The sequence below is a fragment of the Xenopus laevis genome, chromosome 1L (assembly GCF_017654675.1).
Source record: "Xenopus laevis strain J_2021 chromosome 1L, Xenopus_laevis_v10.1, whole genome shotgun sequence".
In the NCBI taxonomy this organism is placed as follows: Eukaryota; Metazoa; Chordata; class Amphibia; order Anura; family Pipidae; genus Xenopus; species Xenopus laevis.
Window position 1 is genome coordinate 103,738,806 of NC_054371.1, and position 16,110 is coordinate 103,754,915.

At 36.8% G+C, this 16,110-nt stretch overlaps 1 protein-coding gene across 7 annotated transcripts in view; it reads left to right on the forward strand.

Moving 5' to 3' along the window:
• The window catches only part of cfap299.L (cilia and flagella associated protein 299 L homeolog), a 230,172-nt gene that overhangs the window by 181,413 nt on the left and 32,649 nt on the right, over positions 1–16,110 (forward strand). For all 7 annotated transcript variants that reach the window (XM_041582281.1, XM_041582296.1, XM_041582275.1 and 4 more), the window contains 1 exon segment: positions 14,166–14,308. In XM_041582281.1, coding sequence (XP_041438215.1) covers positions 14,166–14,308 — 143 coding nt within the window.

The following is a 16,110-nucleotide window of genomic DNA, read 5'->3' on the forward strand; positions in this document are numbered from 1 at the left end:
TAAAAGTCATATGCCAAATTTGACATGTACCCTGATAAACCTGAAATAGTGCCTTTAATGTAATAATATACTCATAATTTGAGACAAAGATGATGTAGAGAAGATTCTCACAGGGTATAAAGTGAAATCAAGCCACCACTATAATAGTAAGTTCAGTTCCACCATCCAGCCCACTACCATGATGATTCTCTGACTCTTTGAGTCCTTGGACCTTATGGGACCAAGTTCGTTGGTGTGTCAATCTTCCACCTTAGAACCTGGCTCAGCTAAGACAATTTACTTGGCAAGTCTGGCTTTCTTAGTAATAAACAAATTAAAAAGCAAAGGGCTGTGGACAGACCCCTGCAGTACTCCACAAACTCCACTAGTCCAATAATAAAATGTACCACCACTCTCAGTAATCTATCCATCAGTCAGTTCTCTATCCAAGCACAAATATTATGTCCTAGGCCAATGCTAATTTAATCAGTAACCTTCTGTGTGGTACAGTATCAAATGCTTTAGCAAAATCTAAGTAGATCACATCCACAGCCATCCCAATGTCAATGTTTCTGCTTACCTCCTTGCATAACACAATTAAATTTGTCCGTCCTGATCTATTCCTGGCACAAACTCATTGTAACATATGGTATCCCAAAACTCAGAACAAATGCCAAGGTTCCAGTTTTGGCTCATGCTTCTACCTATAATCACTGCCTTTCGCTACGGGAGGAGCCCTCCGCTACTCGGATGCTGCCAGGTCTTAAAGTAAGAGGACCAAGGGGGAACAAGGGAACTGTAACACACACTGAAAGGAAGGGGAACCGAGAGCGTGGTGGAAGGTCATTCCAAGGTCGACACCAATCAGGCAGTGCAGTACAGAATCAGGAACCAGGAGCGCAGTCAGGACAAAAGCCGGGGTCAAAACAAACAGAAACACAGTGTAAAGTCAGGATCTGAGAGTATGGTCAGAAACAGGCAAGGTCGGTACAGGCAGTAAATAATCAGAGGTCAGGAACATGCAAGGGTTAAAGAAAAGATAATCAGACATGAATCATACCGAGGAATTATCAGGAAATAAACCTACATTGGGCAATGAGTAATTGGCTGCAGCCCCTTTAACATATCTAATTTCGCACCAATGATGACGTCACCACCACACACAAAGAGGAGGTGCCGGCTGTGGACGTCCCCCAGGGGGTGCTGCGGGCATCCCCGCTGCCACAATCATAGTACTGTAATTTTTAAATGTATTCCAGTATCTTATGCTTTAGTATTTCTACAACTGAAGTCAGATTAACAGGCTTTTAGTTTTCAGGCAAACGCAAATTATTTTGAATTACTGAGGCTTGTATCTTATAAATTATTTGTAGTTTAACATTTTAACATTTAAAAATGTGATACTATTTTCAGTACATATCAATTAAGTAATTTTAGAGTGGTGGATGAATACAAAGAACAAGTTCATAGAGATGCGTCATTTTTAAATATGAAGATTAGCTACTGAAATATATTAATTTTACAGTGTGCAAACATAGTGACAAAACTCAGGAAAGAAATTGATTAATTTGCAGTCTGAACAAATATTTTGAAACACAAGGCCCATATTTAAAAAAAAGGATATGAACTATTTGCTCAGTCAGGATGTATTAATTAAAACACTAAGCACTAGACTTTCTAGGGTTTATGTTTAATTAATAATTTTACAGTTATTAACCCTACTCATAGCACATTGCATGTGACAGTAGCAGCATTATGGCTGATAACTTCCTCTGTCTTCTTTACTAGCATCTAAAACATGTCAGTTTCATGTAAATAATATTTCTAAGATTTACACAAAAATATACAATGTAAACTTAAAATCACATACCAGTTGGGCTGTTTTTTATTCTAAAAAAGACTAGCTTATTTATAGAAATGCAGAAGAGTATTTACTTTTTTAATACAATTTGAATTTTGAAAATAAGTTGTTACACTAGAATTAATACTACTTCGATCATCGAATTGGCTACTTCGACCTTCGACTACGATTCGAACTAAAAATCGTTCGACTATTCGACCATTCGACTTAAAAAAAACTTCGACCACCTAAAACCTACCGAGGTACAATGTTAGCCTATGGGGAAGGTCCCCATAGGCTTTCTAAGTATTTTTTTATTGAAGGAAAATAGCTTGATCGATGAATTAAAATCCTTTGAATCGTTCGATTCGAAGGATTTAATTTTTCCTGCAATCGTTCGAACGAATTGCGGTAAATCCTTCGACTTTGATATTCGAAGTCGAAGGATTTTACTTTGACAGTCAAATATCGAGGGTTAATTAACCCTTGATATTCAACCAATAGTAAATAATAAGTATTTAATAGACATATTTTGGAGCAATAGTACAACGTTGTAGCTAGTCTTTCTACGTGAGTATATACTTTGCAGTATAATTTTTTAGCCGGCTTTTGATAAAGAATCCTGAAGGCTCAGACAATAGTACATATCAATTTGAACAAGCTGGATGTATCTATTCCATCATATTATGAATGTCTAGATCTCCTGCTGAATTCCCTGATTGAACTTTGACACATCTTGGACTTTTCTCCCGATTGCTAGATTTTTTCAGGTTTTTGCCCAAAAACCCAATTTTTTTTAATTAGCAGGCTAAACCCAGTGCAAACCACAATATCTTCAAATTGAGATAGGGGCATCTCCCATTCACTTATCCATGACCTCAACAGGTCTAATATGAATGATTTTAGGATTCTGTCTTTTCGCAGCATCAGGGTATAATAAATCTCAAAACCTTGAAAAATCATGATTTAGTAAATAACCTCCTTAGATTCATAGTCCAGCTGCTTATGGAAAGTTACATGATCATGGACCCCTCATATAAGATTTTCTGATTTGGGTAGCTGGTATTCATAAATCCAGGGCTCACTAGTACCCATGTGCCCTCAACTTTGTACCATGCCCACGGCTGCCCACAATTCAGCAAACAGGTTAGCTGCTAGGTGAAGCAAGCACAACATTGTGTTTGAATTTATATTTTGTCCTTACACTTGCATTTTGAAATAAGCCCTTTAGTATAGACTTGTAAACTTTATTGTTGATTAAGTGATTCTAGAAATAATGCACAGGTGTGAGTGTAATAGTTTAACATATCCTACATATCTGTGGAATAAGCAGTGTATGATATGTCCTGTACTTATTGTAAGGCTTACATAAATCAACCCAAAGAGTAAGTAAAATTGACAGTTATTAAAATGTCATGTTTTGCTCAAGGCACAGCCCCTAGTCATTTGTGAGATCAATGCAATTTGAAAGAAATATAGGAAATTACTGAGCGGTATCTTAGAGCACAATACACACACGGAAATATTTTAACTGTATTATTAACTGCCACATCTGCCATATCTTAAACAACTGAAAATATGCACACATTTGGCAAGAACTATTTTAATGATAGCCAATAATTGAAAAATCTTGCCTGTATAAAATATAACCTAATGTATGCCTTCATTATCCTAATCTTATTCTATTCCTTCACATACTATTGCCACTTCACATTTCAAGATGTATGTATATATATATATATATATATCTATATATATATATATATATATATATATATATATATATATATAGATATATATATATATATATATAGATATATATATATATATAGAGATATATATATATATATATATATATAGAGAGATATATATATCTATATATATATATATATATATATATATTAAACAGGTGTCTGAATGCACTTTGTGATGATGGTATTATGGACACACATGTCATCACTTTCTAGTGATTGCATTTTAATGTTCTTCATCTGCTGGTTTTGGGTGCACCTGTAACTTATTAGCAACTGAGCCCAGTTACAGTGTGGGAGATCTTCTTTTCTTGCTGTTGTCTACATTTTTTGGACCATCCCATGGATTCAAGGTTTTTTTCCATCTGGAAAGCTTTAGGTTCTCTCATGGATGTATATAAAACTTTTACCAAAACAAAATGTATTTGATTTTGCTGTTTGTTTTTTTTTTTAACCTATTTTATTGCTGCAACATGTCAGCTGTGTTTTGACCTGCAACATACTTTAGCTTAGAGAGGTTCCTCTAAATCCCTTTCCAATTAGACCCTGCTGGGGGTCACAGCCCAGCTGGGAAGAGCCAGGCACAACATAAAATACTTTTCAGCATGTGTTACAGCTATTTTAATACTTCTGCACTAGATCATATTATTGTTTCTTACATGAACTTATATAACGTCAAGAATATATTGTTGGCTTCTGCTGTGAATCAAGTAATGTTAATGGTTATTTTTTAAAGGGAATACATTTTAACATCATCCAGTAAAATACAGACTCTGCTTTTAACAGAGAAAATTTGGATCTGTAAATCAATACATAACATTTAATTGTGACCCTATTTAACTGGTGCTTCAGTTTAAGTGCCCCTTACGAATTGTAAGAAATCATTGCATTGTATTTTATTAACCCCTTTTAATCAAATATCTAACCATCACCTTGTTCAAAAGGCGAGGGTCTCATAGACTACCAGAGAAGCTTAAATCTTATCACTCACTTAAGGGGTGGTTCACCTTTAAGTTAACATTTAGTATTTTATAGAATGGCTGGTTCTTAGCAACTTTTCAATTGGCCTTCAATGGCATCTTTTTGTCTCACAATATCACTCTCTACATCATAGTAAAAGTTAATTGAAAGGTGAACAACCCCTTTACAGAGACCATACAGTCACAGATTTAGTCAGACAGAAGCATCTGTAGATTCAGAAGTCAGAGGTACTGAGAACAAAGAACAGTTTTTACCCAATGACCTAATGCATTGATTGATGGTGAAATCAGGCAATATGATAGATTATGTTGGTCCTTCCAGTTCAATGTGATGTCTAAACCCCTTTATTATAATATATTATTTTTCAATTAATCGGCTATAAAAAAAAAAATTGCTGCAGTGTAATGTATGTATCATAAGAGCATGGGAATATTTTCCTGTTAAAACACATACTCAGAAAGGTAAAATTACATTTTTGAAATTATCAGCTCTGTTATTTAGTTTTGTTACCAACATTTCTTTTTAAATGCAAAATTCTAAAGCCAAAACTGCACGTGAACTTCTTCAGAGTTTGTTACAAAATATGCTCAGTCCATGAACCATTACATCCACTGGGAATAGCTTTAATTCTGCAGGCTATGATTAATCACTAGGCTGTCTGCCCAGAGGCATTACAATGAAAATATGTGGGGATTTTTATTTTTATGGTGGGTTAGCAGCAAATGGCTGAATACAGGTGTTTTTGATACCTGAGACATCTGAGCAGCATGCTGTGGCCATGGAGCTCACCCTTTCACCTGTGAGGTGTGATAGTGTTTCCATAATGGAATGTAATATGGAACATGAACTCTTGAAATATATTGTCTCCTGAATCACTAGAGGGTTACTTGGCTTTGTGCTTTGTACATTTCTTGTATCTCGTGCCAGCAAACTGCAGGTGCTCTCCATATGAGCAGGTGGGGCCTTGATTTTGAAAGGTGAAGTATGAACATTCTGTGTGGTTATCACACATGTTCTAATGAATGGTGGTTCTGGCTATAAGCAGCAAATATGTTCACATACAGGTTTATGTTATTAAAGTATGTTTGCCAAATTAACATCTAGAAAATCAAGGTTTTTTTAGTTTTTTTTTTTTAAATCTAGAAACAAAATGCCAATTAAAGTTGTAACTGTTATTATGAGAACAATATAATTCTGGAGACGGATAAAGTATAAAAGTGAACATAATAATGCCATGTGAATTATGAATTGAAATCAGTGAAATTAAAGCACTTGGAAAGCTAAAGCTGTCTGACACTTTGCTGTACTGCTCAGTATTGGGTATACTCATTAGGGGGTTATATATTATACTCTGATTGCCAAAAACTTTTTTTGTACTATAACATTTTTTAGAATTTTTTAGAATTTTTCTGGATTTATTATACCCCGAGGATGGAAAAAGTCTGAATCTGACAATTCGGCATCTAAGACCTACAGAGGTTGTATATAAGTCTGTGAGGTTTCATCGGGCCCCATAAAAAATTGTTTCAGATAGAGGGGTTCAGTTTGTGTCTTATGTTTTGGCATGCATTTTGTTCTCTCATAGGAACTGATTTATCCATTTATCAGCTTCAGTAGATATAGCCCAAAATAGGTGTTAATATTACACTGTATTGAGCTTTAAGGCTTTTAATCTTTCTAATGTCAACAGTGAACAGTCTGTCACATATATTATTGTTTATAGTATAAAGTGCTCCTTATTCAAGGTGCCTGTTCATTTGTTTATTAATAAATTTCTTAGTATATTGGGACTTTCAGAAACTGCTAGAAACATGGGGGCAGATTTACTAAAGGGGAAGTGACTAATGCTGGCGTCGATTCGTTCTTAAAGGGGTTGTTCACCTTCAATGTACAAATCTTATGAAACCACTAACAATGCTCTCAATGTGTTAGAAAAACCATTTTCCATAACAAAAAGTAAAAATGCCATTGTAAAAGCTAATTTTTATACCTATTAACTCAGTCCTTCTCCTATCTCTCTGACCAGTTTTCTGAAGTGATGGGAGTGGCCTATTTTGAACCTGACACACCAAGAACTTCCTATATGATGACATCATCATGCCCAGGCTTTGCCCTTACTTGTTTCCTATTGGATGTTGATACTGCCCTCCTCCTAGTAATTTATTGGGTGCTTGTGAACTGTAACCAGTCACATAATTTGAATGGTCATTGGTTGATTACTCAATTGTAATGGCAGAGGTTAACAGACACAGCATATAAACAAAGCTGCCTTGCAACAAACAATCACACAGCCATGCAGACAAATACTGCAGAAAAGGAAGGAGCAACATTGTTCTCCCAATTCTGGCACTCTCCTTCTGCCTAGACTAAAACTGAATGGAGTGCCAAAGGGGTGCAACCTTTTCTGGGAATAAATACTGGCTTTTCTATATTTTTATCTTTTAATACCTTTGGCATTAAGCATAATGTCAGTTATTTACAAAATTGCAACAAAAACCAGCACTGACTTGCTTAGAAACGTATGTAACTTACACATCTAGCAAGGACAGTAGGGCTGCCACCTCACCCTTTTAAAACCAAACACATATGAAATCCACAGGCTGCATGGCTAATTATCAACTCATTTAGATGCTGCAGACTGAACTGATTTCTGTGCAGCCATGTATCATGCATCTAAATTAATTGCTAATTAGCCATGCAGGCTGTGGATTTCATATGTGTTTGGTTTTAAAAGGGTGAGGTGGAAACCCTAAGTGATTTTGTGCACTCTCCCGGGGGCGGCTGTAATTTACCTAGGAAAACGATACCTTTTTTAAGTGTTTAAGTGTTCCACTTCTGGAACAAGATTTAGAGCTCTAAATACCAAAAAATTAAAAAGTTATATTTTTCATGATATAGGGATCTATACCAGAAAAATATTTTACTTTATGCACAAAAATTGCAGCCTCAAGCTCATACAAATAGTCAGCTGCTGAATTTTTATGAGGTAAATACACAAAATAATACATGCCCCCCCCCCCCCAAATAATATATTTCTGGAAAGTACAAGTGCCATCTCCCATAGTATCCATTTTAAAAATGATTTCTTTTTTCTCTGTAATAATAAAATAGTCGCTTGTACTTGAGCCCAACTAAGATATAATTAATCCTTATTGGAAGCAAAACCAGCCTATTGGGTTTATTTAATGTTTACATGATTTTCTAGTAGACTTAAGGTATGAAGATCCAAATTATGGAAAGATCCATTATCCGTAAAACTCCAGGTCCCAAGCACCTCGATCCCCCCATCTGCACAGTTGAAATCTCTGCAGCACAAGCCCACACTCCCCCTCCCTCTCACAAACTTGTAACAGTTTCTCTTCAGTACCTGAATGCTGCTCAAATTCCCCAGCACAGCCCAGCACAGGAAGCAGTGGCAGATTGACAGCAGACATAGCCAATAGGAGTTAAGTTAGCTGCCAGTACAATGTGTGATGTCATATAAGGAAGAGGAAGTGAACACTGTAGTGTTTTTGGGGGTCAGTGACCCCCTCCCAGCACAGGGTCTGTGTGGAACTGAAGGATTAGTACAGGGACACTTCTGAGGTGAATATCACTTGAACTGTACTTTTTCTGTTAACTATTTCTATGGAAAAGTTTGTTCTATTCATGTGAACTGTTAGATTTGTCATTTTGTTACAAAGGTGAACAACCCCTTTAAGCACTTCGCCGATTTACTAACGGGCACAGGCATAACTTCGCTAGCGAAAGAGGCAGACGCTAGCACTCATTCGCAATCTATTGCCAGGCGTAGTTTTGCTCTGGTGAATGGACGTTACTCCGCAAATTCACTAAGATGCAGATTTTACTGAGCGTTACCTCTTTCGCCAGACTTGCCTTCGCCAGCTCAGACCAGGAGAAGTGCAATGGAGTACATAGATCTTCCTCATTCTTCTGTTACTTACATCATATTTTTTAGTGGAAAAAGTTTCTAAGTCCAAAAAATGCTGGTGCCTTTTCCTTTTTTAAGAGTGATAGCCTGCAAAAGTCCTTTAAAATTTTTGTTGGGTAACCGGGTTCCCCCATACATTTTCTAACATATGGAACATAAACTATACAGTGGGCTCATGTGTAGTGCATTATAACACCTCTATTGTTTTTATTAAGGTTCCCTGGACTTGTGTAATGTAATGTATTTGCTGCAACATATAAGTCCATTCAACTTTAGATTTCCCGCCATATGCAAACTAGCCTGAGTGAAGGCCTCTAACGAAGTTGCGCTAGGATTTGCATGCATTGTGAAGTAACGCTAGAGAAAATTTGCCAGCGTTTGGCGCCCTGGACGCAACTTCGCATTTTAGTAAGTTAGCGCTGTCTGAGCAAATCTTCTCTTGGCGAAGTGTTGCGATGGTTGCGATGGTGGCCAAATTTTAGTGCTTTTAACTTATGATAATTTTTTTTATTGACTTAAATTTTATAGTTTTTGGATTATTTGCCTTCCTCTTCAGCATCTTTAACAGTCCTGCAAGAGTCACTGATCCTGGCGCAAAAAAAACTATTACTCTGTGATGCTAACATGTATTGTCATTGTTATTACTTATCTTTGTAGTTAGGACTTCTCCTAACATATTCCAGTATGTCATTAAAATCCTTGGCTGGTTGTTAGGGTATATTGGACCCTAGCAACTGCTACACTGCTGAACAAGAAGCATAAAAAGTTAAAAACATTTATTTAAAAAGGCTGATTGCAAATTATTTCAGAATATCATTAGCTACACCATTCTAAAACTTAATTCAAAGGTGAGCTACATCTAATTGATTGCAATTATTTTTTAACAATTTCATATTAAGTACATTTTCATATTTTTACATTTATGCAACATTCCTGAACTAGGGTTAAGCCTGTGCTGGAGTTGTCATTGGCCTATGCACCCCCCTTACAATATGAAGACCTAAGAAATCTGTATATTTTCAGAAAGTACACATTCATCCCAATTCAAAATGAGTAAATATGACTTTCTGTTCCAAACTTCCAAGTTAGCGGTTTTATGAAAAATGTAAATTCTTAAACCATGTATCCTTAAGTACAAAGGTGCTGCTTGTGGTGGCAGCAGTGTGAGGCAAATGGAAAGTGATGACACAGTTAGTTCCGGTGGGGGCAATGAGGGGGGGAGGGGGAATGTACACTCTTCAGAAAAAGATCTTTCAGAACAGCAGGATGCTACATGCAGTACGCTCTTATTAGGTTCAATAAGTAGGCAGAATGCAGATGTACTTCTGAAGTCTGATGCTTACCGTTTTCTGGACAATTCTTCCCTTTCCAAAAGTTTTGTATTATATAGTCTACAATGTGTTTTACCTATTCCAGTAGTTATTTCTGTGTTGCAACGAAGATGACTTTGCAATGAGATATACAGTCTATGACACCTGATTTTTAGTGTAACATTTTTTTTACTGCAAAGGGCATTTATTGCTCTACTGCAACAGTCTGTCCACCCTTTTGCCAGTAGTATATAGAACCAAATATCCCCATAGTATAGCTACGTAATAGATTCACCATTTATAACAATAAAACACATACTTTCAATCACTGTAAATATTATCCTAATCACAAATATAAAAATGTTATATTTTCTATAAACAACACATTGGGAATGCTAAGCGTCTATATCATAGAAGCATTTGGGTACACACAGAATATCCAAGCTTGGCTGTAGGAGGAGACTGAAAAGGTTGAGGGACGAGCAGTCATTGAACCGTGGAGTACTATGTAATCCTGTATCTGCAAGGTGAATCAGCATCAACCGTGTAAAAGCTTGGGAAAAGCTTGTATTCTATCATAAAATATAATACAAAATGAGTAATTATACGAGGATTTTGACACTTAAATAAATTAACTTATTTTTTGGTAGAATTTAGACACTTAACTAAATGTACTTGTTCTTTTGGGATATTGAAACTTAAATGCTGGTGTTTTTCTTGACGAAAATAATACACTGTCACGCATGCCACCACAGACTCACGTGATAAAGCATCTGACTGTAAAGGTCCACGCAGTTCCTTGCTAACCAGTACGGAACTCACACTCAGTCATACCCAAAACAGACCCAACCGTGTTTAGGGGCCGCACACGCCCGACTCTTGACACTCTCTGCACACTGGCGCATACTAGAGGCTAACCTCACTTTGCTTTCTAGCTAAGCACTATTGCATATACTCCAGCAGACAGGTCAAGTCAATCAACAGACAACACAAAAATTTCCCACAAGTAGGCAAAGGATTAAATAGACACACCTTTTCTTCTAACTATCAAAAGGGGTTAAAACACACTTAACATACACACTTCCCTTTGGGTAAAATGTTCATTTAGAGCATGACCTCGGCTTGTTTCCTGAACCTCTTCTGCCTGGATTGACCTTGTTGCCTGCCTTTGACTGCAAACTTTCTTAACCCCTTGGAACAACATTTTGAACATATTGTAGGCTGTCAACTTCCATAACAGTCAAGCACTGGCACATGTATTTGGCATGTTACTTTGTAAGGCAGGTGCACCTTCACAAACTCACAATCTGACACTAACTCATACTCTTGCATTCTCTTTCAATGACTGGCACATTCTTGCACACTACCTCTGGCACACTCCCACAATTAAACTCCACACTCCCACACCCACACACATATTCAATGACACAGGATGAGAAAGAAGAATAAGGACCGCACAGGCTCACCGTTTACCCCACGGATCAGGTGCTCAGTCTCACAGTGTCCCCACTGTGGATGCAGCAAAGATTCAGAGAAGCAGACGGCACTTCTGAAAACGGGGTTTATTGGAGTACCGGCTGGTGACACCTTACGCGTTTCGGGAGTTATCCCTTAATCATAGGTAAGCAGTACACTTGTTACAGCTGGGTTACTTATACACAGGGTATTAATGCCCTCTAGTGGGCTTACATAAAAATTACATCTTTATTTAAATCATTAAAACCTGAAACAAATGAAACATGAGGACATATAAAAAGTTTTTTCGTTTCCTAAAAACTGTATACATTAATTAAAAACCAAACAAACTATCAGAGCAGTCATTGGGACAGGAGTAGTATTATTATCTTGCAACTCTACTCAAAACTTTCTAACAGTGAGGGACTGGGGAGAAATTCTACTAGAGTGTGACCAATGGAAACCCCTATGGACCTATAGGCTTTCTTAATACGTTAGGGGCCCCTTATAACGCACATTAGTACAAATAGCTAATGTCATGTCTATAATTTAGACCGTTCGGGATCCTTGTATCAAGTTTGAGGATCCAGAATGCCTCTCTGAGATTTAATCTGTGAACAGTATCACCGCCTCTAATAGGGATCTGTACTTTCTCAATTACCTTTACTTTTAGGTCTTTTAGACCATTGGGTGAGCATATTTTGAAATGCCGGCCCACTGGTGTATTCTCCTCCCTATTGGTGATGCTTCTAATATGCTCCCTTACCCTATCCTTCAGCATGCGGGATGTGCGACCCACATATTGCTTATTGCAGTGACCACACTCCAGTAGGTATACCACATTCCTAGTGTTACAATTGTAGAACCCGCTATTTTTGAAGGATTGCCCTGATACATTGGATTTAAAATCCGAGCCTGTGGAGATCACTTGGCATGTTTTGCAGACATTGGCCCCACATTTATATGTACCTTTCACTTTCAACCAGTTGTCTGCTGTTTTCGGTGGAACCGATGAAACCAAACTTGGTGCCAAAATACTTCCTAGAGTAGGTGCCTTTCTTGGAACATACTTTACCTCAGTTTGGGCCAGTATTTCCGACATTTTTGCATCACCGTTGAGTATAGGTAGATACTTTTTGATAATCTTACAGATATGGCCATATTCCTCACTGAATTCAGTGACGAAAAACATTTTGTGTTTATCTGGTCTGGTTTGGTCTACGTGATCCTGGATTGGTCGTCCTGTATAATTTCTACCCTCCCCCATTACAGGAGCTATTTTGGCTTTCTCGTGTGCGTTTTTTATGAGGTGTCTAGGGTACCCTCTTTCTTGCAGTCTTTGGCCCAAATGTTGCGATTGGAGGTTGAATGTGGCGTCTTGGCTACAATTCCTACGGTATCTCACAAACTGGCTGTAAGGAATGCTGTTCAAAGTGTGTTTAGGATGGCAACTATTGAATTTTAGAATTGTATTACCCGCAGTGGGTTTCCTGAAAATTTCAGTGTCTATACGTTTGGTGATCGTGTTCCCTATTAAAGATAAGTCTAGGAAGGTAATGGTGTTCTTATTGTGTTCCAGTGATAATTGTAAATTGTGTTGGTTCTTGTTAAGGTATTGATGAAACCCATCGATTAAATGTGAAGGACCGTCCCATATAAATAGCAGATCGTCGATATATCTGCCGTACCAGACCACGTGTTCACGAAAGGGGTTAGCACATCCATAGACGTGGCACTGCTCCCACTGGCTCATATACAAATTTGCATATGAGGGGGCAAAGGAAGCACACTTAATGACACACTTAAGCACTCCCTTGTTTTATTTTTAAACTCTATTAAAAGTTATTCAGAGATTGCAATACATTAAAATAATTATGGATAAACAACTTCTGCGGTGGAAAAATAAATAACACAGTTGTGTTGTATTGTTTTAAAGAGTTCATTTGACTGATTAGCAAAATACTTTGGAATCATTTCAGGCATCCATCACAGGTGGAAGAGAGAAAGGGAATGTTAAGTAATGTTGATCATTCTTTTGTTCTAATGCTTTACTGAGACTAGATAAATAGTACCTCCTAAATTGACCCTCAACAGGAGAGAGAAATGGCATGTTGTCAAAGAGAAAACATTCTGAATCCCAGTAGGAGACCTAACAGGATTTTATTGAATGGAATCTATGAGCTTGGGCTAGTTAAAATAATCAAATAGTGATAGAAAAAAGACAACAGTTTTTAACTTGTTAAACTAACGCACGTGTGTGCTTCATGCTTTTTGTTGAGAGCTATTTTATAAATATTTTATGTTTTCAAATGCAAATACATTTTACAAAATTTGTTAGCTTTCTTTTATCTCACATTTTTTCCAACTATGTCAAGATTTCCATATTACCCTAATTAGGGTTTCTTGATTCATTCTGTTAGAATCTATGCCATATGTATAAAATATCAATACATTAGTATTACAGAAGTGATTTGTGAATCTGCTCCTTGCCATATGAATCAGTTAACTTGGGTCAGTGTTGTGCCATATTTGCAGAAAGTGGATTGATTAACCTATTGGTAGAACTAATGCCTGCCTCCATAATATCCTTGTTTACATGGAACAATCCTGAATTGCAGAACCAAAAGGTGTGGAACTTACAGCCAAGTCTGATGGTCTGGGGCTTCTCTAGGGGTAACAGGTGACTTGGGATTTTGGCATAAATGTTTATAGTTTTTAATTGTAAAATATTTGGATGTTTGATAATACCATGGGTAAAGTGGCTCCTCAAATTGTATTTACTAATTAAACATGAGGTCTTGTGCAAAACTATGCATTTCACTACAAGCATACGTATATTGATTTCTGCATGATTTTTTTGGTCTATTTGCTACATTAACCAATTAACCACTAAGGATTTATTTTTCATTTCTGTATAGTCTGTCATCTTTATTCGGGATAAGAATGCACATGGTCAAGAAGTGTCTGGATATATTGATTTTGCACATCGGTTGAAGACTGAGGATTTTGAAGTTTATTTCAGTGGCAAGAAGAAGCTTCTGCCAAGGCCAACAGACTTAAGGTTTTTATATGTTTTATATATATATATATATATATATATATATTTTTTTTTTTTCTTTTTTATATTTGTTTATATTGTATATCAATGTTTTGATGGCAGATTCCATTAATGCCTTTGAGGTTGGATAACTTCTAGGACATGCTTAATATCCAGGGCTATAGTGATCTCAAGGTCTACAATTAATTTTGTATGTATATCTATGTGTGTTGAATTTGATGGATAGATGATTTTTTCAATTATGTGGATGATTCAATTTAATAACTTAGGGGGTTATTTATATTGAGAAAAAATTGTGTTTTTTTAACGTTAGCAATGAATTTATGAAAGCACTACGATATGTTCGGATGTGTGATATGTTTCATGGAAAATTCGGACTTTTCAGCTGTTTTCACGAAAATATTGTGAATATCGTCGGCTGGCGCCGAAAAGATCATATATTCTGTAAAGACATCGCAATTTCAATTCGGACTTTGAAGTAAAATAAAAACTACGCTAGGTTTGAGCTGTCGAGGACCATTGAGTCCTATGGGGTAGTTGAAATCACAATATTTTCGTGATTTTTTTAAATCCGAATTTTTCCTAAATTTAAAAAAGCCTTTCCTTTACACACTGAAACAGTTTCATTTATTTTAGACAACATTTTTTAAAGATATATTGACGCTCAAATGTCCAAATGCACTTTTTAAAGGGGAAGTAAGGCTAATATGTGGGACCCTACTTTTTAAAGGGGAAGTAAGGCTAATATATGAGACCACTTTTTAAAGGGGAAGTAAGGCTAATAAATGAGACCACTTTTTAAAGGGAAAGTAACGCTAATATGAGATCTCACTTTTTAAAGGGGAAGTAAGGCTTATATATGAGATCCCACTTTTTGAAGGGGAAGTGAGGCTAATATATGAGACCTCACTTTTTAAATGGGAAGTAAGGCTAATATATGAGACCACTTTTTAAAGGGGAAGTAAGGCTTATATATGAGATCCCATGTTTTAAAGGGGAATAAACACTAATATATGAGATCCCACTTTTTAAAGGGGAAGTGAGGCTAATATATAGGACCCCACTTTTTAAAGGGGAAGTGAAGTTAATATATGAGACCTCACTTTTTAAAGGGGAAGTGAGGCTAATATATGTGACCCCACTTTTTAAAGGGAAAGGGATTCTTGCCCTGCATGTGTGAACTCCCCTAGACTGTGTTCCTACCATTGAATGGCTACTTATTGACTGTAGCAAAATAATAGTAGAGGTTTTTTTTGGTAAAGGGTTTGTTTCTCCTTTAACTTTTCGTATTACCTAAAATGGAGAGCAGAGGTCTGCACCTACAAGCACAATGTCCTACAAAGAATGGCTGTTTTTTGCCTTATTTGAAACTATAGAAAACTGCATTTGCATTGGTGGGAGGGTCCAGGTTGTTCTTCTGAAAAATATAAACAGAACATAGATATAAGAATACTTTTTACAAAATGAAACATTCATCCATGTGCTTACATAACAACAACAGGAATAATATTTACCTTCAAACTGTACAGACGGCTCTTGCACATCTGCCTCACTGGCATCCTGGGGCTCCTCTTCTGCACAGGCCTGTGCTGCTGCCTCTGCAGGGGTCTGACGGGAGGCCTTCTCCTCTCCCTATCTGTTGGTCCTTGCCGCCGCATTGCTGGCACTGCAGCTACAAGTTTAAAAAAGGAAACATAATGCTAAGCAATGTTTGTAATATTGTATGAAAGAAAACAGTCAGGATTACACATTGCCTGTAGAAAAGAAATGAACAGTGATTCATGTAACACAACCACTAAAATGGT